General features: G+C 34.3%; 1 protein-coding gene across 1 annotated transcript; it reads right to left on the minus strand.

Moving 5' to 3' along the window:
• Positions 1–2980: 2980 nt before the first annotated feature.
• LOC146994963 (uncharacterized) lies at positions 2981–19340 on the minus strand. The gene is made up of 2 exons (XM_085826061.1): positions 19147–19340; positions 2981–4649 (listed from the first exon to the last, which is right to left on the minus strand). Exons 1-2 carry the CDS (start codon positions 19166–19168, stop codon positions 4273–4275), a joined length of 399 nt encoding a protein of 132 aa, XP_085682187.1. The 5' UTR covers positions 19169–19340; the 3' UTR covers positions 2981–4272.
• Between the last annotated feature and the right edge of the window lie 3808 nt (positions 19341–23148).

Genomic DNA, 23148 nt, shown 5'->3' on the forward strand with positions numbered 1-23148 from the left:
ATCGGACCTTATGTCACTACCTCTCTGATCGCAAACTCTTAGTTTTTCATAATAATGGCTATATAGAACGCCAACAAACTATTGGCTATCCACAGGGTTCTTGTGATAGCCCTCACTTATGGAATCTAACATTCAACAGCGTTTTAACAGCTGAGTGGTCAACACATACAAATACTATCTACGCATATGCTGATGATGCGGCCTTGATAGAGCGAGGAAGATCTCGTGAAGAATTGCAATCCAACTGCAATGATACATGCACGTTCTTCCCCTCTCTCTGTACATCACTAAACTATAGCTGATCAAAAATCTAAAGTTCTGCTTATTATCTGAAGGGAGGAAAAAATTCGCTAGTCTTGCTTTAAGTGATAAAGAGGTAAGAAAAATTCTCTGAAATAATTGTTTGTCCAAAACAAACGGATGCATGTTAGCGCCTTAAGAATCTTTGTCATAAATCTGCCTGCACCTTAAATAATTAAATATTTCTAGTTGTTTTACCAATCAATGTAAGCATTTATCAACCCGCTCTTGCACTGTTACAATGTTTCAATGACTTAATGATGTGGAGCCAAAGCGGAAAGATATTCTCTGGATTTTGTGCTTGTCAAATTAAAGATATTAATTACAAAAATTTTGACCACATCACATTATTATTAATATTTTGGCATTTAATGAACAGGATGGAACTCTGAACAACGGTAATTCGGCGGTGGTTCAATTGTTAACAAATGAGCGGTGGCTGTATATGTGTTTTCATGGAGTTTACCATGTGTAACGTAAATATTAGCCAATTTCTTTTAAAAACTCATCCATCATTCTATTAGGTACGTAGCCTTCGTGCGCTTTGCCGTTTCCAATTAAACAACTCCAAATCTGCCATTGAAATTAGTCTGAGTATTTGTAAAATAAATTCCTAAGAGATTTCATATAGATGTCGCTTAATTACAACTTCTTTATAGCCACCACTTTTATTCACCTTACCAACTTTAGTCTAGTCTGTCAACTATAGTCTGTTTTTTTTTAATAGTAGGCACTTCAGGGGCATTTCCTCCCTTCCAGCTTTTCTCGTAGCCATGGCTACAACAGCTGAGATAGATATTTAATGCCCTAGTTGTTTTTTTGTCACTTTATTTCCATTTAACGAGTTTCGCTTCTTCAAAAATTCATGAATGAAAACTGATTGGATTTGCAGTCTCCTATAAGTTGGAGTAAATAACTTCTGTCCGGTGGCAATGACATGTGTTACGATAACAAACAGGAGAGCGTAAAAAGACCTTGAAATGCTTATTTTACATTAAAAGATTGAAGAAACTAGGGAAAGAATGAATTTGCAAAATCATAAAAATTAACTCAAATATTTTCCATAATCCGCCAAAACGCGCCAAACAATTTTCTGTAGAAAAATATATATACCAGCTTGAGACTTCCAAACGGAAAACTTTTATCTGATTCGTATTCATACGAATAAATTTTTATGAAAGCAAAAGTCCATTTGGATATATCATAGCCAACAATGTTGTCTTTTAGTTACCGTTAAATTAGATGATTTGTTCTTTCTTCTTATAACAGTGTTCTTGTTTTTAAACCTTTGTTAGTAATAGCTTTTAAAATATTTTATTAAATTTTAATTCTCCTTTGTTAAGATAAAAAACTTAAGCAACATAATGCCTACATTTAGAAATATTTTACCGCAATGTTGTCCTATAACGGAAAAGATCCATCAACCCTTTGGTGATTTAATTGCGGCACATTGTAGAAACCAATAATTTGTTTATATTCATTGTTATAAGCACAGTCTTTAGACATGCAACAGACCTTTTTCTTTCGACAGCAATCTGATGTGTTTAAAAGCCATCACGTACCTATGAAAAATTAATATTCTGCACATGCTGTCAATATCAGCTCGATCTCACGGCAAGAACAGTTGGAACGGAAAATTGACAACATTATGCATTTTAAAACTCTCACGTGTTTCAAATGACCACATTTAGGTACTATTTAGAATTAGTAGGGTTCCGCACGTACGCTGAGAATAATAACGGCGCCATCATCAAGGATTTCCGTGCGTCTTTTTTTCTTCCTGGCCGTTGTAAATACGGCGATTGCTGACTGTTATGTTCTCTGTTCGCCTTCTTCATTTGAACAAATTTCTTCTTTTCTTTATCTTTCTGTAACTTTTGTTCTCTTGAAAAGAAATACTGTAAATAAGGCTAAGTATTGTTGAACGTGCATGCTAATTGCTAGTACGTCTGCGGAGTTTATGTACAAGCTTTGTTAGACAAATTTTTACCTTTTATATTCTAACGTTGTGTGCGCTGTAAGTAAACTGTTGCTTAAAATATAGAATATTACTTTATAATTAATAATTTAATTCAGATGAAGTAAAGTAATGTAGTGATACAAAACTTTCCTTAAAATAATTCATAAAAATTCGGTCTTACTTGTGACAAATAATTTTTTTTCTGGGAAAAAAAAAAAGATTAATTCTATAGAACATGTAGTATAAAGCCCCAACAAAATTTCCTATGAAGCAACTATACTAGTAGCTGAATCGGAAGACTTTTTTTTTTTTTTTTTTTTTTTTTTTTTTTTTTTTTTTTTCAGGTAGCGAAAAATTTCGACATGCTTATTATTTCTTATAGTATAATAATCAGGACCTCCCTGTTTTATTTGGCGCCCTTAAAGAATTTTTTTTTTTTCTGCGCCTTCCCCAAAAAGTCAAAAGAGCGAAATCATGATAACACGTTACTGAAAAGATAATTTATTGTATTATCAAAAATCCTTGCTTGTTCAGTGCGGCACTTCTGTGTATTCGACGCTCTGTAAGATTCCTACCGCTGTTAATAATTATGTATGCACTGCTCAAAACAGTTCGTGGACATTGTGATTTTGGATATGAACTGTTGATGAAGAAATATTTTAGTGACTCATATATGATGTATAGGTATTTCAAGATATGAGAAAAGAAAAAAAAGTCATGAAAAGGAATAATTAAATTTTATTGACAATATTTATCGAGAAACAAAATATATGTATAGAAACAAAAATTGTGATTACTCGCATACAAATGAGCTTCAGTAAGGGGTATAATTTTCTCTGACAGAAAGCAAGATCGCTCACCTACGAGGCACGGAAACAGTCTGGTTATCAATGATGGACTGGGGTATTCTCTCCCACTCCTGTAGAAAAGAGCTTTTGAACTGCTGAATTGTTACTAAGGGTGATAAGCAACTAGCAAACTTTCTCCCTGGAATGTCTGAAACATGTTCTATTGGGTTCATATCTGGGGAACGTGCTGGACGAACTGGCAAACATTCGAAGGATTTCTTCGTTGAGAAGGAAATTGCCCATTAGCTGAGTCCGATGTGGCCTGGCTTTATCATCCATGAGAATTACAGCGTAAAGGACCACAAAAGATCTGAGGATATCATCCCTATATCGCTGAACCGTTAATGCTCCATTCCTGATTATGAGCAGGTCGATGTGGTCTTTGATAAAAAATATAACCGCCCAGACCATCGCTCCGCCTCCACCAAATCAGACACTTTCATGCACAAATGCAGAAGTGATCCGTGTGCCAGGTTCTCTCCAGATGAGAACTCGCCTATTTTCAGGTGGTACACTAAATCAGGACTTGTCTGTGAAGAGAATGTTGCTCCACTCATCTCGTTCCCAGAGATGAACCTGTGTTCACCTCCTGCGAGCAACGATGTGGTTCTGTATGCGAGACCATAGGTCTGCGAGTACACAAACACGTGTTGGAGTCGGTTCCGAACAGTTTCAATCTAAGCTCTGATACCAGTAGCCCTCTGAAGGTACTGTTGCAGGAAAGGGGACGTTCATATTGCGGTTTCTTCTGACTCTTAGTGTCTGTGTTGTTGCAGGCATACAATCTTGTCCCGATCTTCGGAGAAAATTTTCAGTTTCCGAAAATCGATTACATAATCTAGAAATTACACTTCGAGAAACTATTAACCCTTCCGCTACAACGGATTGCGTTTGACACATTTCTAAACGACAGATGTGTCTCCAGGCTACCGCTTCAGCTAAGCCATCTTGCTGAAACGTCGCATTCACTGTTACAAAACATTCCAAGCGTGTCAGTTACTTTTAATCTTCTCCTGCAGAAGGAATGCTGCAGGCCACTTTTCACTCCTTATCTAAAAGGCGTAGTTTTCAACCCCGCAGACAAAATTCTTCTATTCCAACTTTGTAAACGCTATAATTTTTTTAACCTCTTCATTTTTATTAAAAATGCTGCCAATTATATGGTTATTTCATAACGAACTCACTATATCCCGTAATTGTTTTGAGCACTGTATTTACCTGTATTACGAATTGCGCCAAGATCGGTATAATGGTTAGCAATGCTAGCTGTTGTACCAATGGGCCCGTACTCGAATTCAGGAGAAGATATAGATATTTGCAAACGCGTAGTGTCTGTGCAGCATAATGGCACTGAAAATACTGTCTAGACAAAAGTCCTCTTGAGTAGTTCGGAGGTAGGGAACGAGGAGTGCGATAACTTCGAACCGTTCCCCGGAGTGCTTTCCTTGAAAGCTGAGGAGAAGCTTCACAGTTAGTATATTGGGACGGTACCTGCAAGATCAAAGCTGGAATTCTGGTGTCCCACCGACTTGTACCTGCATCTGTAATTAGAAATTAATTTAAAATTGACAATTAACTTTTAATAATTATGTATGTTTATTAATTATTACTTGATCATTACATTATTCTAGAAATCTTGTTTACCTCGTCTTTCAATCAACTACACTAAACCGTCTCCAAGACAATTTCGGTCTTTAGAGAAGGTCATCTTAAAAAAAATCTTGCCTTATATTTGTGTTTAGAGGTGGTAGTCTTGGAGAGCTGGTCCTCTCGAGAGGACTATATATATATATATATACATACGGATCTGAAATAATACTGTACACCATTTAAATATCAAATCTTTCAAATACAAATAGGTAAGGTTGACTTAATATGCAGACATATATCAAAGGAATATTTAACAGTTAATGAAGTCATAACACTGTGTGAGTGAGAGTTACAATACAAGCTTTGGTTTAAACATCATTTTAAAATAAAAGGGAAATTATTGCCAGTATCTGCTTTTGAAATATTAATAATAGTAACCTGTTTTCGAAGAGTGGTTATTAAATTATGTGAGGCTACATCACAGATTTTCAGAGTTTTAATCAGAGTAAAGGAACTTAAATAAAACCTTTTCAAATGCAGTATTTACATTAATACAGTTATACTAATGAATGTAAATTTTACAATGACTGTTCAGCATTTCCGATGATAACTAATATAGTAAAATAGAATGGAAAATAAATTCAAAGTATTCAAAGTTTTTGAGTTTTAAATAACTCATCTCTCTCATAAATTGAAATAAATTACTCAAACAGAAATTTCTTTTATTAGTACTCGTTCGAAATAACCGCCAAAGTAATATTATTTTTCAAAACATTCCTTATCTAATCATTTAATTTTTTTCCTCATCATTTTATCTAACCATAGATTTTGCATTTTGATGTTTCATATGTTATTTCTGAATTATTTCAGATACACCAACATCGTCAAAAATTTCTGCTTTATTAAGGTACCTAATAATAATCAACAGGAATATTCTATATTTTATGCCTTTGCAGGACTACAGTTTCGAAAATTAAAGATATTCTTCTTCAGCTGCTGTAATGAAAATAACCAGAATTGAACACATACACTGCGAAAAAAAAATGGGACAGTTCTTCTGTATGTCCCGTTCTACTGGGCCGATTGACGAAATTCAACTCGCGTTTTTCATGTCTCGAAAGCGCGACTTAGGATATGTATTAGATTTATATATAACATTGTTCTAATATAGGTATTTTGACACAAAATAGGACTTTTTCTGAGATAACATACCATTTCTTTCCATATTTCAATTCTACGACTCAAATTACGCCAAACTACCAAGTTTTATAAAAACCGCACGAGTAGTTTTTTTAAAAAATTAACTCTCAAAATTTTAGCTCCTCAATGTTAATTGAGTTTGGTATATATTTATGAATCTCTCTTTTTTTATTAAGCTTATTTGATTCTTCCTTTCGCATTTCGAAATTTAGGTTCATTCCAAATAAAATTCATCCATTTTTTATGATTTATTTTAAAAATTTGTATTTTTAAATAATTTTTATAAATTTTTCAAAAAAATGTTTGGATTGTAATGTATAAAATTTTTACCATCATCTAAAAGTAGACGTATTTCTAAGCATACTTGCAAAAAATTACAGTTTTTATTCAAAATTCCCGAAGATATACGCGAATTTATATATTTGTGCGTTTTGAAATTTGGCATATTTGTTGAAAGCTATAAAACACCAAATGTGGTTTATAGACACTTTGCTAAAATTATTTGGAAGTAGGAACGAAGTGCCTTTTTTTCCACTCCGCTATAATGGAAGGGAAAGGAAAATTGGTTGCCACATATTAAGAAGTTCGCCAAGGGAATTATTCTTGGCGAAAACCGAACAAAGATAAAAGAACAAAGATAAAGATTGCCAAGATAATGTTTTGATTTTCTCCGTAAATGTCGCACCAAACTTTACAAAATTTAATGTTTAGGCATAATTTGAGTCGTAGAATCGAAGTATGAAAAAAAATGGTATGTTATTTCAGAAAAAGTCCGATTTTGTGTCAAAATACCTATATTAGAACAATGCTATATATAAATCTAATATATATTCTAAGTCGCGCTTTCGAGACATGAAAAACGCAATTTGAATTTAGTCAATCGGCCCAGTAGAACGGGAGATATAGAACTGTACCCTTTTTTTAATCTTTTTTTGCGTAGTGTATCTATTTGAAAGCAATAGAGACAAATTCAAGAAAATTTTGGCTGAATGATAAAAAGCCCTAGTGCTATCTTTTGAAGAAAGTTTACGAAAAACAAAACCAAATTCTTGCAGAGCTAGCGGTGAAGGAGGATTAGAACTGAGACCATTAACCAAAACTGAAAAATTTCTGTGCACTATTTTAAATTAATCAGTTATCCACTTTATTTATTTTAAACACATAAAAATTCATTTTCAAGAAACATACATTTTATTTTGACATTAAATTATATTCTCTAACTAAACGGCGAAAGAGAAAAATGCGAAACCCTGTAGCTATACAATTTTTCTCTCATAAATAATCGGCAACTAAGCCTATTGCTGTTTCATCTTTATTTTAAACAATTTATAATTGTAAACTTGGAAGTAATTATATGCGTTTACGTACTATAAGTAGGAATAATAATATAATCTTAAAATACATCTTTTGTTTCGGCTGAAAGTTAGAAGACAAATGAATAAAATAAACATGTCTGCAGTATGTAAGAAATATGGGGCAAATTTATGTTATAATGAGCCAGCAGTATCTTTTAGTGCTATATAAATGTTTATAAATAACTAACATTCATTATAGTTTATGTCAATTTCCTCCAAATTCCTTTCCTATACCCGCTGTTGCCATACTTCCTTTATTCTTTTAGTTTACTTCCTAGAATTTACATAATCTTTTATTTATGTTGACCATATTTTCCAATCTCTATGCATTCCTTTAGTAATCTTAAATAATACTTTTACTTCCATTCTCACATATATTATTAATGATATTTTTAAAAATGAAAATGGCAACAGGATCGGATATTCACTATTTGAAGATATCTTTTTACGTATGAGCGTCTTTAGCGACAAAAGCTGCAGAAGCATTAACAACTCAGCTTTTAAAATATATAATTTATCAAACATGGTTGAAAAGAGGGATCAGTTTTCTGCTCCATTTTTCAAATAAGTCTGAAAGGATAAACAGGTGCTTCTTTATATAATGTATGAAAGGATATCTAAGAATTTAAGAATGTCTATATATGTATTCGGTTGTTTTCTGTAAGCAAGCGAATCAATATTTTATCAAGTTTTCCTCTTATATGTGTCTAGTATAATTTAAAATGCAACCTGCTAATAAAACAATAATAGGTTCGCATATTTTTACCATGTTTAATAGTTTCTTCAAGTGTACGTTTCTTAAAAGAAATGAAACAATTGTACAAATTCGCTTTCTCACAGAAAAAAAAAAAAAATAGCGTGGCTTTTGAGCAGTATTTGGACTACTATAGGACAGTTCCTATTATATTCACCTAAGAATAAAAAGGGCTAGGGCAGGTGATTTCAAACTGGCGGTCCTAGATTACATTTCCAGTAAATTAATCAGCATTATTATGACAAGAGTCTGAAGAATCATTTAAAGATTTTAATCGAATTTTACATTATTTTCATTATCAAAAACGAATATGAACAACTTTTTGGAAAAGCTAGAAATAGATCTAATTAATTTATACGTTGATATAAACCTTGTTCAAACATTTTAATATACTAATTTGATTAACTTTTGTTAGTAATCAAAAAATAAATATTCGCAGTTACAAGTTTTTGCAAGAAAAATCGCTTTGTTTGGGAATACATTTACCTGCGAAGAGTTCCCCTCCTCCCCCCCGAAATTGAAAATGAACAAGTGTGCTAAGAGAACTGGACTGCCGGATGAGTATCTATAATTTGTGATGAAGATACCTTCTAGTAATTTTGCTCCAAAATTACAAATTTTAGAAAAATCGAAACGCCACGTGGCTTTGTAACTAAAACGTGTCGCAGCAAAGAAATTTATAATTATTTGCATTAAAATATTATTCTTTTTTGCTTGCGTTATAGAAGAATCTAATAGATAAAAGAAAAAATAAGTTACTTAATGATTACTTCAATTTATTATAATTATTTGGATAAATATGAAACAGAAAATTTTAGTGTTTATCTGTCAGTGCGTCTGAATAACATACGATTACCAACAAAAATTTCTTGCAGATAACAACTTTTAGGTTTGAGGAGGAAATTAAGTATACACTTGATTTTTTTCTTCATTGAGTTATTTTCATATGTATGTTTTGACAAACACAGTAAAAAATTTTTAATTTAGTTGACATATTTTGTTTTGTTCTGTTAACATATTTTTTCTTTCTTGCTGTTTAGCCCAAAGGACCAGAAGGGCTATTAGTCTCGAAACGGCATTTTGCGTTGAATCACTAAAAGGGGTTTTCAAAGTGTTGCCACCAAATATAATCGCAGTGTATTATATTTAAAAAAATTAAATAATGAAGAATCTACACGAATGTATATACGTTTCTAGCAATGTGTAAAAATTAAAATGCCTAGAGCCATCAAATTTTGAATAACGTAATCTTCCAACCGAACCTGAGCACATGGAAGTCCGAATTTTGAATATTAATTTTTATTGTCTATTTAATATTTATTAAAATTTTAATTTTCAATTAATTCAAGTTGAGCTTGAATTTCCGATTAACAAAGTCAACGATTTCAAAGCGGGTAATGACAACATTATGGAAAAATAAAAGTAACATTTTTATCTCCAGCGTTCGAGATTGTCTATCAGAAAATCTAAAGATATGCTGTTTTTAAATATTTTGTGATATTGCGTTGAATTGAATTTTATGTGGTTTAAATTCGAAGAACATAATATTTAATAAATAAAGGTAACATAAAACACCCCTTTGAGCGTAATATAAAGCCTAAAAGCTTCCGGGATGTTTTTTTAATTGTTGCGGCCTGTCAGCTAATTTCAGATCATGCATTTGGCCCGTGTGCGATTGAGATTGAGACTACTCGTTACTCGTCTATGGTTCTGTCTGCGCTAGTCGTAGAAAACTTTTATGCTTACTTTCATCGTTATATGGTGCCACTATTATCTCTGCCACAAAAAACTACATAGTGAGTCTCTGCAGTCCCTTTCGATATCTACAGTTCAGCTTGAATTATTCGAGCAGAGTAAAACTTGAATGTGTTCGATAATAAATCTGTATGCATTATTTATTTTCGTGATTTTCAAAATACCGATTTCAGTACACTATTTATTCTAGAGGCATCGTATAGTCTAATTTTCGGCGAGATATTACTTATTTTGGCGATTATGAATTTCTGTCTTCGGTCAAATATCCAAGGGATGCAAAATACAAGTATCCAAGAGATAAATCTGGAATAAGAGAGTCAAGAGCAGCATTTCTTAAAGGAATATAGGAATAGCTATTACGCTAATTTTAAGAGTGTCATATCACACACATTCAAAATATTTCGGAAGAACAACTGTTTACTACAATTCTTCTGCTTTTTCACATGATATAAAACAGCTAATCTCCGCAGATTGGTTACCATGTAAAAGGTAAACTAGTTCTTCATTATAAATGATAGTTGATGATTAGAGATTCGATGTTGATAGCTGATCGGCTGTTGAAAACGGATAGCACAAAAATTTCGCGAAAACAATTCTGCTTCTTTCTTTGTCGTAAAGCAAGCAGAAAATCTTTTTGAAACAGTTGTTCGTCATAAAAAAGGATGTGTGATAGCAGCCTAAGAGTAGCAGTGTACAGTCATTAGGTTATTTTGAAGCTGGAAACGTGAAAAATGTGTAATGCCCTTGCCGGGACTCGAACCTGGACCTCACGAAATACGCGCCGAGTGTGCTAACCATTAATCGCCCTTTCAAAGGGTGACTGAGGATTACCCAATTACCAAAGGGAGCCCAATTACCAAAGCCTGGTGATAGTTTGGGCGCCACAGTAGAATCATTAGGACTTTTCTGAAGCAGGAGACATGAAAAAGGTGCAGTGCCCTCGCCGGGAGTCGAATCTAGAGCTCACGAATACGCGCTTTTGTGCTACCGTTACACCACGAAGGTATGCAGAAAGGAGAGGGAAAATACCTTATATAAGAGAAAATACCTTACCTTAGAGAACCTTAGAGAAAATACCTTATATATATACCTTATATATATCCTCCCATTTAAAGAGTGACTGGGGATTAGGGAACCTAATCACAAAATCCTTGTGGTAAAGAATCATCATCGACCACTTCTTTTTTTTTTTTTTTTAGTTCGGCTGCCAAATTAGGTTTTTTGAAGTAGGAGACGCAAAAAATATGCAGTGTCCTCGCCGGAAATCGAACCTGGACCTCTCGAATACGCGCCGAGCGTGCTAACAGTTATATTATGAAAGGATGCTGGAAAAAGGGAGAAAATGTCTTATAGTTGTTTTTTACTAATCTTTTTTGTTACTAGTTCCTGGGGCCCGGCTTTCCAGAGACTTTTTCTATTGATTATTAAATTATTCTAATTAATTTTTTGCTTTGAGCATGGATGCTGCATTTTGTTGTTTGATGTTTTTTTTTTTTTTTTTTTTTTTTTTTTTTCCCTATTAGCTATTAGCTATATATTCACAAAAATCCGGCTAGATGGACTGGAGGCTTCGCCCCTTTAAATAACCTTACACCAGGACCTAATCTATCGAATGGTAGTTGAAAAATGATAAGATTTTCAGAATTTTCTTTCATTACAATTTCATTTATTTATTTATTTATTTATTTCAAATTTTCTAGAGAATCTTCAGTAACAGTTTTCTCAAACAAGTTTTAACAAATTCGTGTAACCCATCATTGGTGTAATTGATGTATGAATATTTCATATTTTGCTGTATTTATTTATTTGTATTACTATTGTATGCTGCATTAGTATACTATTAGTATAGTTATTAGTGTAATATTATTATAATGATAATATTTAATTTTCTTAGTGTACTTTATTAAAATCTTATTAACCATAGAAATAAAAACCTCATGATTTCCTGAAATACAGCATACCGGGAAACAATACTGAAGTTAAATAAATTCAAATAGGGCCAATAATGGAATGTTTAATATTTGGTTATTCCCCAGGAAAGTTGATGCATTGTTATTTTTATCAATCCTAATGCACTGAACTAGTTGAAAATACTTCTTTTAAAATGTCAGATCAGTCCGTAGCAATTATAATAAAATCCCATTCTCGAGTGGAATTTATCTAAAAGCAGGGGGAAAAATCTTTGCATTTAATTAAAGTTTTATGAAAGCATTGCTTATAATAATCGAAAATAACATTAAAACGGAAATCTGGGAGAATTAATTTCTCTATCCTATTATTAAAAGCGATCTGGAATCGTGAAACGAAGCTCTAGCGTGACTTTGGTATTTGTATGAAATAAGTAAGAAAGTATCCATTTAAAAATAAAGCGTTATTTTGAAAATGCTGTGCAGTATGCGGATAAATTTGAATAACATTGTGACGAACCTGCATTTTTCCATGGCGGCCCGTAGAGCAATCACAAAACATCCGATGGTTCAGTTTTTCTAATGTTATTTATTATTCGTTATATTTACATATTTACAACTGTCCTATTGTTAGGCGGACTACCTTCACAGAAATCATGTTGCCTAATCAAACGACATTTCGTTTCTACTTACATGCGTTGCGCTACTGCCAAGCAGCGCCCTCTACTTCTCTCTTTACAACACTCCCCACCTGTGAACTCTTTAAGTTCACACAAACCGAATACAAAATAAACCATAATTTCTAAATCAAACACAGCATTTGAATACCATATAAACTACATCAAATTACAAATAACAATTAAGTAATGTTTAAACACGTTAAATAAACTTATAAAGTAATTACTAAATAAGAAACATTATACTAAATCAAAATTCGCAAGAATTATATAAACTAAACTACATTTAGCAACAATTAATAAAGATACTCAGAAGATGATATGTGCAAACAACAAATCAAATTATTACACTGTAACTCTTTACTACTAATTACGCACTTCAAGGTTGTACAGCAATTGTACTGGTCTCTTTAGATTACCTGTTTGAGTTTTAATGAGACACGAGCGAACCTGACCATCTCTGCCAGGATAAGTTTCTACTATCTTACCTAGTGTCCACAAATTCCTAGGTAAACGGTCGTCATGTACAAGGACTACATCATTAACATTAAACTGACCAGACACTTTAGTAGGTGGACATAAATTCACAGATCTTAAAGAAAGCAAGTAATCCTTCCTCCACCTATTCCAAAAGTGGTTTAACAAGGTTTGTTGATGTTTATACCTTTTGATCAAGGAATGTCTAGACCCAATCAAGTCTTCTCTGCACACTCTTGTAACTGGAAGAGAAAGTAAACGTTTACCAATTAAGAAATGAGCAGGAGTTAGCGGTGAGGGTTCTGAAGGGACATTGTAGACATACGTTATGGGTCTTGAATTAATTATGGCTTCGATTTCTACGAAGACTGTTTCTAGCTCATTCAAAGAGAGACTAGAACGTCCAACTATTTTCCTTAAACAAGTTTTGATCGTTCTAAAATGCCTTTCCCAGAACCCTCCCCACCATGCTCCTTTTTCCACAATAAACTTCCATGTTATACCATGGGAAGAAAACAAATTTTGTACAGATGGATGTTGAATACACTTCCAAATTTTTCGCAACTCGAGATCAGCACATTTGAATGTCTTGGCATTGTCCGAATATATCGTTGAGCATAATCCACGACGAGAAATAAACCTGCGAAACGCAAGCATGAAATTCTCCACGCTCATAGAAGGGACAAGTTCTAGATGTAAAGCTCGAGTTGTAGCACATGTAAACAAAAGCAGATAATGTTTATTCTTGCTGTCCTTTGTAAAAAAGGGACCAGCATAATACAGCCCTGTTACAGAAAATGGAGATGATTGAAGAACATGATCAGGTCGTAAAGGAGCGGTTTCCTGTGTACCGGCACGCACCTTGTATCGTTTACACAAAAAGCACTTACTTAACGTGGACTTGACGAATTGGCGTCCTTTTATGATCCAAAACTTTTCTCTAATATCAGCTAAGGTAGCTTCGACTCCAGCATGAAACAATTTGTTATGAGACTCAAAAATTACTAGTTCACTGTATCTATCTTTATAAGGTAACAGCCATGGGTGTTCTTCTTCGAAAGCAAAGTCGGAGAATTGAAGTCTGCCCTTTAAACGCAGAAGACCATGGGTATCCAATTCTGGGTTAAGTGAATAAATCGACGATGTCTTTTCTAAGCATTTTCCACTTGATAGATCTAGAATCTCTTTCGCAAAGTATTTTCGCTGTGCAACTTTTACCCAATAGAGCTCAGCTCGTGAAATCTCAACAGAGCTTAATGGACCTTTGAATTTCACTGAATTTCGTTTTATATTGTTGGCAAACCGCATAACATAAGCTGTAATTCGATACACCTTCAGCAGCCTGCTGAATCGCGTTAACTGTAGTAATGCCGAAGATTCTACGTCTTGAACAGAAACATGAAGAGATGTTTGCATCCTTGCTTCGTTCTAAACGCTCTCCTTGTCGATGTTGGTCTGTTGATTTACTGGCCAAACACATTCAGGTTGAGACAGCCAGTTAGGTCTCTGTAACCAAAGGGAACTTCTCACAAGATTAAAGGCATTTTCTCCTCGAGATAAAAGGTCAGCAGGGTTTTCACTCCCACTGCAGTGAAACCAGCATTCGGGATCCGTGAGTGACTGAATATCAGAAACTCGGTTTGATACAAAGGGTTTCCAGTTTCTTGCACATCCCTTTATCCAGTAGATAGTTATTTGGCTATCACTCCAAAGAAACTTTTGATGACACAGTTCAGGAAACAGCTTTGTCAAATACATAGACAATTTGGCGGCTACTAAAGCAGCCATCAACTCCAAACGAGGTAAAGTCGTAGTCTTGAGTGGAGCTACGCGACCCTTTGCGGTAATGAAACTGGTGGAAATAATGTTTTCTGAATCAAGGTATCTAAAGTATGCTACTGCGCCGTACGCTTTAGGGCTAGCGTCAGCAAATACATGAAGACTAACATTAGATTTTTCACTACTACCAAAATATTTTCTCGGAAGAGAAAACTCCTCCAACACCTTTAATTCAGCTTGCCAGCGACTCCAGTCCTTAATTATTTCTAATGGAAGGGTATCATCCCAGTCCACACCTACTAATGTCCAAATTTTTTGTAACAGAATTTTCATTTTCATCACAAAGGGTTGAAACACACCAATTGGATCGTAAACTTTGGCCACCCTTTGGAGAATAGTCCTTTTTGTGGCCTCAGCACTGTCATGGGATAAATTTCCTAAAAATTCGCAATTCAACTTGATCTTATCTGCTTCAGAGTTCCAGATCATGCCCAAAAATTTTGACTCTTTAGCTGGTTCTATGTTATAACCTTTTCCAATCCACCAGGAATTAAGTTCCTCGGAATTTGACCTTAATTTTCTCAAATTCATCTCAGCGTCTTTAAAAATCTTAACCGCGTCTGAGGATAATCGACATGCATCTTCAATAGTGTCTGCACCGTAGTATAAATCGTCTACATATAACGAGGAATCTAACATATCATAACTTTCTGGATTTGTGCTTTTATATTTTTTAATGTGGAATTTTATCGTCATCGCTAAAATTGCTGGACTACAGCAAAGTCCGAATGGAAGACGTTTAAACCTTAAAACTTTATATTTTTCCTCACTATTCCCGAACCAAAGAAATTTTAAATATTCCCTATCCTTTTCTAAGATTCCTATCATTAAAAAGGCCTTAGCTAAATCTCCGCTGAAAGCAATTTCATATTTCCGAAATTTTAAAATTATGCCCAAATCCACGGAAATCAAACTAGGTCCAATGTCTAAAAAATCATTTAAGGACTTTACACCTTTAGCTCTAGAAGAGCTCGCGTCGTAAACAATCCTACACCTTGTGGTTTCCTTAGGTTTTATTATTTCCCTGTGCGGCATAAAATACGATGCCTCCGTTATTTCCTGTGAACACTTCTCAACTATACCCTCCTTCATTTGCTCTTCAATTACTGATTTATACTGCTGATAAATCTCAGGATTTCTAATAAGTCTATTTTTAAGACTTTCAAATCGTCTTAATGCGACTCCGAAATTATTTTCTAATTGCCCTGCTTCCGATTTCCATAATAAACTGACATAGTACCTATTACCTTCTACCCGTATTTCCTTTTCAAAGCTTTGAATCATTTCTCTCACCTCGTTAGAAATCGCTGAGTCATCGGTAAGGCCCATCAAATCTAAAGTCCACAACGATCTCAATGAATCAGTTACGCAAGAAGAAAGGTTTACTATTGCCGTGTTTTGAGATACTATTTCGCTCTCTTTATCTTGAAGGCCAACTGGGACCCATCCAAACATAGTAGAAAACAAGCGCCTGGCCCCAGCCACCACCCCTGTTCTTATTGGTTGCCGTTTATGACGTCAGGCTGAAAAGATTTCATTATCTGTTTCGTTTGAGTTATGTCACTTATAACTACTTTGGATTTCGTTCTCTCCTGTGTTAATGTGAATTTGTGCAATGTAACAGAATATTTGCAATTTAAACGAACCTAACAGTATAAGAAAATATATCGGCACTTTTTATATAAATTGTTTAATCATGTTAATGGAATAGATAAAACTTTATAATGCGTAAATAGTGTTAGGCTAAGCAATCTGTATTCAATGCAATTCATAGCGCTATACTGATATTTAAGAAATGTATTTTATAATTTCATATAAAAGGAGACCATTAACAAGATTTGCTTCGTCAGCAATGTCAAGAAATAGCACTTAACTCTTACTGTGTAAATAATGTCTGCCGCAGTTTTCATGAATTAGCGGTTTATTTTACAGAAAAGTGTTTTTAAAAGTGATATAAATGTAAAATTTAGTTCTTTCTTTATAAAAATGAACTGTTTGATAATTAAATAACCTTCCTTTCATTTATTGCTTGTTATATAGAGATCGTTTGGTATCAAAGTTGTTCGTTAGTCAGATTAATTTTTTACTTTCAAATCCTAGGCATTAATTTCTCCTCATTTATGGTTAAAAATAAGATAAAGTGATAAGATACTTTTAAATCGAAAAATACTTATAATATGGTTTATTTGACTTTATCAATTGGAGTTATCATTCTGTTTTTTTATGTATTATTGTTTTGTTTCTTAACTTTTATATCTTATAAAAAGTGTTTATTGTCAAATGACTTCGATATTCGTCTAATGACCAAAATACTGCTAAACGGTTATCGACTGCACATCGAATTGCACCTTTTTTCTAATATTATGTACATTAACAATATATTTCTGAAGCTGCTTTTTATTTTTGTAATTTTTTCGCAAATATGACAAATTATTCCATTGCTTCGCCTGTTTCAGCGCTAAAATGATCTCGAGCTCAAGCTTTTGGCGCACAAAAATGCTGCAGAGAATTCTTTTCGTCACTGTATGACATCAGAAGTTGTGTCCAATAAGAGCTCGGGGTGGTGGCTGGGGCCAGGCGCTTGTTAGTAGAAATCGCATAAATTTCCTTTCCTAATTGAATCTTTTCCCCCCTACCATCTTCCAGTAATAATCCACACCTATTAGAATTCCAACGCTTCTTTTACATAAACAAGCGATTCGCAATCCGCACTCATTCATCATTTTTAGTGTTTCTTTTGACGGCGTGGTCATATGCGCAGCCGTAATGGCGTCAGTGACGAGACAGCTGATTTTTATTTTGTTCTTTTGCTTCGCATCTGAAACACAGAATTCGACAACCTTATATGTTTTAGGTACTGCGTATTTCATTCCGAAAGAATAAATAGACAATGTTTCTTCTCCAACAAATTTTAAGTTTAATTTCTTAACTACACTAATATGAACAAAACTTCGTGTAGCACCACAATCGAAAATTAAATTAGTTAACTCTGACTTTCCGTCATAATGAGCTAACACTGAACAGGTTTGCAATAAAGCATTTTTATTCAATGATTCATCACATGGAACAACAGAAAGCGTGTGTTCTTTCGGGGAGTTCTGTGTTTCATCTACTGAATTGTCTCGCGAGCTTTTGCACAATTCTTTTATGTTTTGATTTCAAGCCGTTCGCGCTTTGTTACGATTTGAACTACTCGTACATAGTGACTCATGATGCGACTTAAACCCGCATTTTAAGCAATTAGTTTTATTTCTGCACGATTTCCAAATGTGATATTTTCGAAAACAAATAAAGCATCTATTTTCAGTACGTAACTTACACAATTTTTCTTTAATGCTTTTATCACAAGAAAATGAATTATGGGACATTTCGCAGAAGATGCATGCACGATTATCAACAGCATTGAAACTGGCAGCCGTAGGTACATTTCTGTGAATTTTATTATAATCAGACTTAGCATGTTCGAAACGTGGAGGCAAGGTATTTCTTTTATCTCGCGTCAATAAACTCGACGCTTCACGACATTCAATTTCCCGCTTTATGAAGTCCAACAAGTCTGAAACATTAATTTCTTCATTTGGGTTTTTCCTTCGATTAAATTCCAGAACGAACTCTTCTGGAATAGCTTTTAACAACACAGGTATTAATAACTGACCAAATGAACCTTTCGTAACTCCTTGCGCTTCCAAATTCCGAACTGCAATTTCGATTTCATCATATAACCTACGTAAAGCTTTAATATTATTTGAATTCCTTACTGGTTCTAAATTTAACAGTTTGTTCATGAATTGACTAATTATTATTTCTTTTTTCCCGAATCTATCCTTTAAAGATTTTATACTCTCATCGTAATTTTTTGCATGTAATTCTAATGAAGATACTACATTACTCGCGGCACCTGTAAGTAATGTTTTCAAGTATGCGAATTTTTCTATCTTACTAAGACTTTCGTTTTTGTCTATAGTGCTTTCGTAACTGTTCCAAAACTCCATAAATTTTTCAGGATCACCTGAATATTTCTCTAAAACTAGTTTTGGAAGTTTTACCGTACTTTGTACATTTTGCAGTCTAACCAAGTTTTGTTCAGGATCTTTAATACTTATTTTATCCTCTTCCAACATTCGATTAATTCGTTTAATAGCTCGAGAACATTTTTCCTGATATTCCTCAGAACTAACTACATCCGCTTCTAGAGAATCTATCTCAATCACGGAATGAATTGCCTCGTCTAATTCTTTCAAATTACTTTTCTTTTCTATTAATAATTCATGCACTTCGCATAATTCATTTGTATCTTTCTTTGCTAAGCTATCCTCGACTTTCTTTAATAGTTTAGATACTACCGTTCTCAATGCGGTTCTCTTTCGTTTTAATCTATCTAGTTCTGCCATTATTTCGCGTTAATACACAAATGTACCCAAGACTGCAAATTATCAAAATTCAAATCAAACACGTTCAAAATTTAATAATAATCATGCTCTTACCTAGGGCATGGTCTGGACACATACTTCCTCGTGAAGTTCACTTTAACAAATCCAAACATTGCCGTACGATGCACCATTGTGACGAACCTGCATTTTTCCATGGCGGCCCGTAGAGCAATCACAAAACATCCGATGGTTCAGTTTTTCTAATGTTATTTATTATTCGTTATATTTACATATTTACAACTGTCCTATTGTTAGGCGGACTACCTTCACAGAAATCATGTTGCCTAATCAAACGACATTTCGTTTCTACTTACATGCGTTGCGCTACTGCCAAGCAGCGCCCTCTACTTCTCTCTTTACAACAAACATTGCAATGTTGTAGTATGAATCAAATAAGGAGATGTTAGAGTAATATTACATAGAAAGTTCCGCAATACAAAGAAGAAAAGAAGTAATGTTAATAAAGATAGTAATTTAAAAATAAAATTAGAAATTTTGAAATCAAAAATTTCTGTTGATCTATGTCGGAATTAAAAACAGCAGTCTGATGTAAATGTATACTAATCTGAGTAACGAGAATACAGGTTTACGTACATCAAACTAAGAAGGAGTGATGTCTGTACTAATTTTCTAAATTTATGCAATTGTAATTACAGCAAAGTAAAAGTAAGTATACAAAAAGTCCGATAATCCGGACATCTAATATTCTACGATCTGGTAAATCTCTCACTAGCCTTCTAGCTGTCACTGATAACGTTTTATTCAGCAATATTCAGAAAGGCTAGACACTTGCCTTGTGTCTTTTTACCATTTTTTGGTTAGACTTTTGTTCAAAACATTTTCTTTAAATGTAAGTAGTGTAAGGTATTTCTCCTTCCTTTCTGCATGCCTTCGTGGGGTAACGGCAGCACATTTGGCGCGTATTCGAGAGGTCAAGGTTCGAGTCCCGGCGAGGGAATTGCTCATTTCTTCAATTTCCTGACACTGAAAAATCTTATTGGCTCTATAGTAGTATTAACAAATTTTTATTTGAAGCTTTTGTTTGCTGTGTTAAAATTTTCTTTGCAATCGCATAACACCCATTTCGCGACATCTGACGATACAAGCCAAATGCAGACTGTAAACAATCGGTTTAAAATTTGCCTGTTAGTATCCGGTTCTGTTACTAAAAACACTCTTGTGGCGTCTTGGAGAAAATACATTTTATCAAATTACGTTTGTTTTACTTGTGTTAGTCGACCTCTCTAACAAGCGTAATCTGATCCATAGCGTAGTCTGTGTACTATTACTCGACTACTTTACCACACTACTACACTAGACTACAACAAACTACTGCACTTCTACACTAAACCACAATAGACTACTTTACCACATTAGTCAACCTTCAACCTCCTGCTGACTGAGATCTGTAGCTAGGCTGCCTCGGCACCGGGGCTATAAAAGTACGAACCCGGTTCCTACTACCAGAAAGGAGAGCTTATGCTGTCCCGAAAGGTGGTGGCTTCGGCCATCCGAGTAGGTAGCGCGACGGCCATCATCACGAAGTCGTAGTCATTATTGCCTTACTCCATCGTAATCTTCGAGAACCCAAGATGAGACTAGCGCCCGGTAGGCTTCTTCAGTCATGGGAGTTTTCACAGCGTCTGCACTCCGAGATCGAGGCTCCCGGTTCGTAGCATTAAAGGAATATGCTGTATCCTTCTCCGAGGAATTTTTGACTAGTTTGCCCAATTTTTTCAACCTAATATGGAGGCGCCTCAGCTGGGATCTGATCACATCTACTTGCAGGAAGGGATTATACAATTGATTGAATGCTTTGTCCAACATTATTTATTAACTCTTGAAACTTAGTGTACAAACAGAGAATTGTAAATTGCAGAAATGACCAGACCGAATGCATGTTCTTTCTCGCTGGTGAAATATCGGATACTCCCAATGGTGCCCTGCGAATTACCAAAGGGACGCCATCATAAAGGTTTTTTCTAGCAGGAATAATATCGGATATTCCGTATGATGCCCGGTGAATTGCCAAAGGAACGCTTTAATTACATTGTCCCATCATAAGATACCACCCCTTTATGAAAGTCTATCTCTATTCAGACAGAAATCTTCCTAATGGTGAGCGGCATAAGAGAGAGTGCACTAACTGAATAACAGTTTATCGCTTGAAATTGATCATCGGCACTCTTATGCCAATCTGGCGGTTTTCATAAATGCTCGCGCACATTTATGCACGTCCGAGTTTTGGTTACATAACTGATTACTTAATTAAGCAGATGAAATAAATCTTTGGTACCTTTAAGAAAAATACCGTACTGACATAAAGTTATCGGGGATCAGTTTTAAGCAAGAAACTGAGCCTCAGTGCACTCTCCCTTATGCCCTTTAGTGCACGCTTTGTTATTCGGTGACACTGCTATGAAGATCGCTGCCTTTTGCAAAGGCTGCAAACCTGCATAAAGGTGCGTCATCGTTATGCCGGGTACAGTTACGACACACAGTTCACGGTTCCCTTGGTCTGCATTTCCAGTGACCCGGCATTTGCTTGAAGACAATTCCCAACAATTGACTTTCAGGCAAGGGTCACGTCCGTGGAAGAAAGAACAGAATAATTCCTTTCTCCGTGGGTGGGTGATTGGGAAAAAAGGGAGGAAAAGTCCACTATTTTTATGACAGGAAAAAGGAAAAAATCAGAAATGTGAGGAATTATACAAGAGTTTGCGCATCCCCTAAGAATCCTGAAGTCCACTGGAGATATAGGTCTTATGCTCCTAATCGAATATTATAATCTGGCTATCAAAAACACCTCAACTTCCAGAAAGCTAAAAATTTTGGCAGATTTTTTAACTCAAACTATAGCGAATATTTGCATTAGATTAGAGCTATATTCAGGAGTTAAATAACCTAATTGACATTCGAAACTGAATGGCAAAAGGGCAGTTAAAGGCGTAGTATACAGCTTGTATAATAAATATTTTCAAGCTGCAGCTGAATTATGATGTTTGCACAAATTTAAACTGCAACTGATCGTGCGAAGTTTGTATTATAAACCACGCAAGAGCTGTTTCTTTGGGGGGGGAGGGAGCATAATTGTACCATCTTAGGAAAGTTGACTTTTCTTAATGTGTCGTTGAAACATAAAAAGCGTTAAAACATAAAAGCACTTCTTTCAGATCATACTCCTAGAAATACAATAATTCTTCAAAGTAAAAAAAAAAAAAAAAAAAAAAAAAAACATTGTGCTGCTGCAGCTGCATCCACGTAACCACTCGTACGTCCAATAAGCAGTAAAAAGTTTTCTAATCTTTTCGTTAATTAATCGTTTTTTAAAAAAAATAGTTTAATACCTAGTTCGGCAGATAATACGCAAAAAATAAGGCATGTTTTAATTATGACGTTAAATTAATAGATGTAAAGAATAGAAATGTAACGCTTTACACATATTTCGTAGAAGAATTAATTGCAGCTGTCATTTAATTTAACACAGATAATCCATTTTAATGCTTACTAATTTTAATTATCGTCAGATTTACTTCGTCTATGGGGTTTCAAAAAAAGTCTGTGAATTATCACATTTATTAAATAATTAATTGAAGCATTAAGAATATTAGATGTAAATAAAAGGAACAAATTTTTTTTTATTCCACAAGCAAAGCGCTTGCAGACGGACTAGTAAAATATAATTAATGAGATGTGTAATGTTTATCCGTCTTGCTATCGGGAGATACGAGCCTTTGAAAAGTAAATAGCTGTGACTCGTGTTTTTATTCATGACGAGAACAGTAAACTATAATAAATTATGCCTTCAATTAAACGCAGCTTATCATGGGCTGGATTATTTGTTTAAAAATATCATCTGCATATCTTAAAATGTTTCAAGTCCTTTTATATAAAATAAAGGGCAAATTTTAAATAATTTACGAGACGAAATTAAGACGAAATTAAATTTATCTTTTCGGAACTCATACATTAATCTTCTGTTTCAATGCATTTTTTTAACTTAGAAAAACAGAAAAATTGTAAAGCCTCATCTTGACCTTTACCACCATGAATATT

This window comes from Stegodyphus dumicola, chromosome 10, assembly GCF_044657685.1.
Source record: "Stegodyphus dumicola isolate Sdum_Otavi_A_Nest chromosome 10, ASM4465768v1".
NCBI classification, from domain to species: domain Eukaryota; kingdom Metazoa; phylum Arthropoda; class Arachnida; order Araneae; family Eresidae; genus Stegodyphus; species Stegodyphus dumicola.

Excerpts from the sequence above, each read along its gene's own strand:
- LOC146994963 (XM_085826061.1), bottom strand. The coding sequence starts at position 19,168 with ATGTGTCCAGACCATGCCCTAG. Across the intron at positions 4,650-19,146 it reads GTGTCCAGACCATGCCCTAG|ATGCAGGTACAAGTCGGTGG; the intron begins GTAAGAGCATGA and ends TTCTAATTACAG.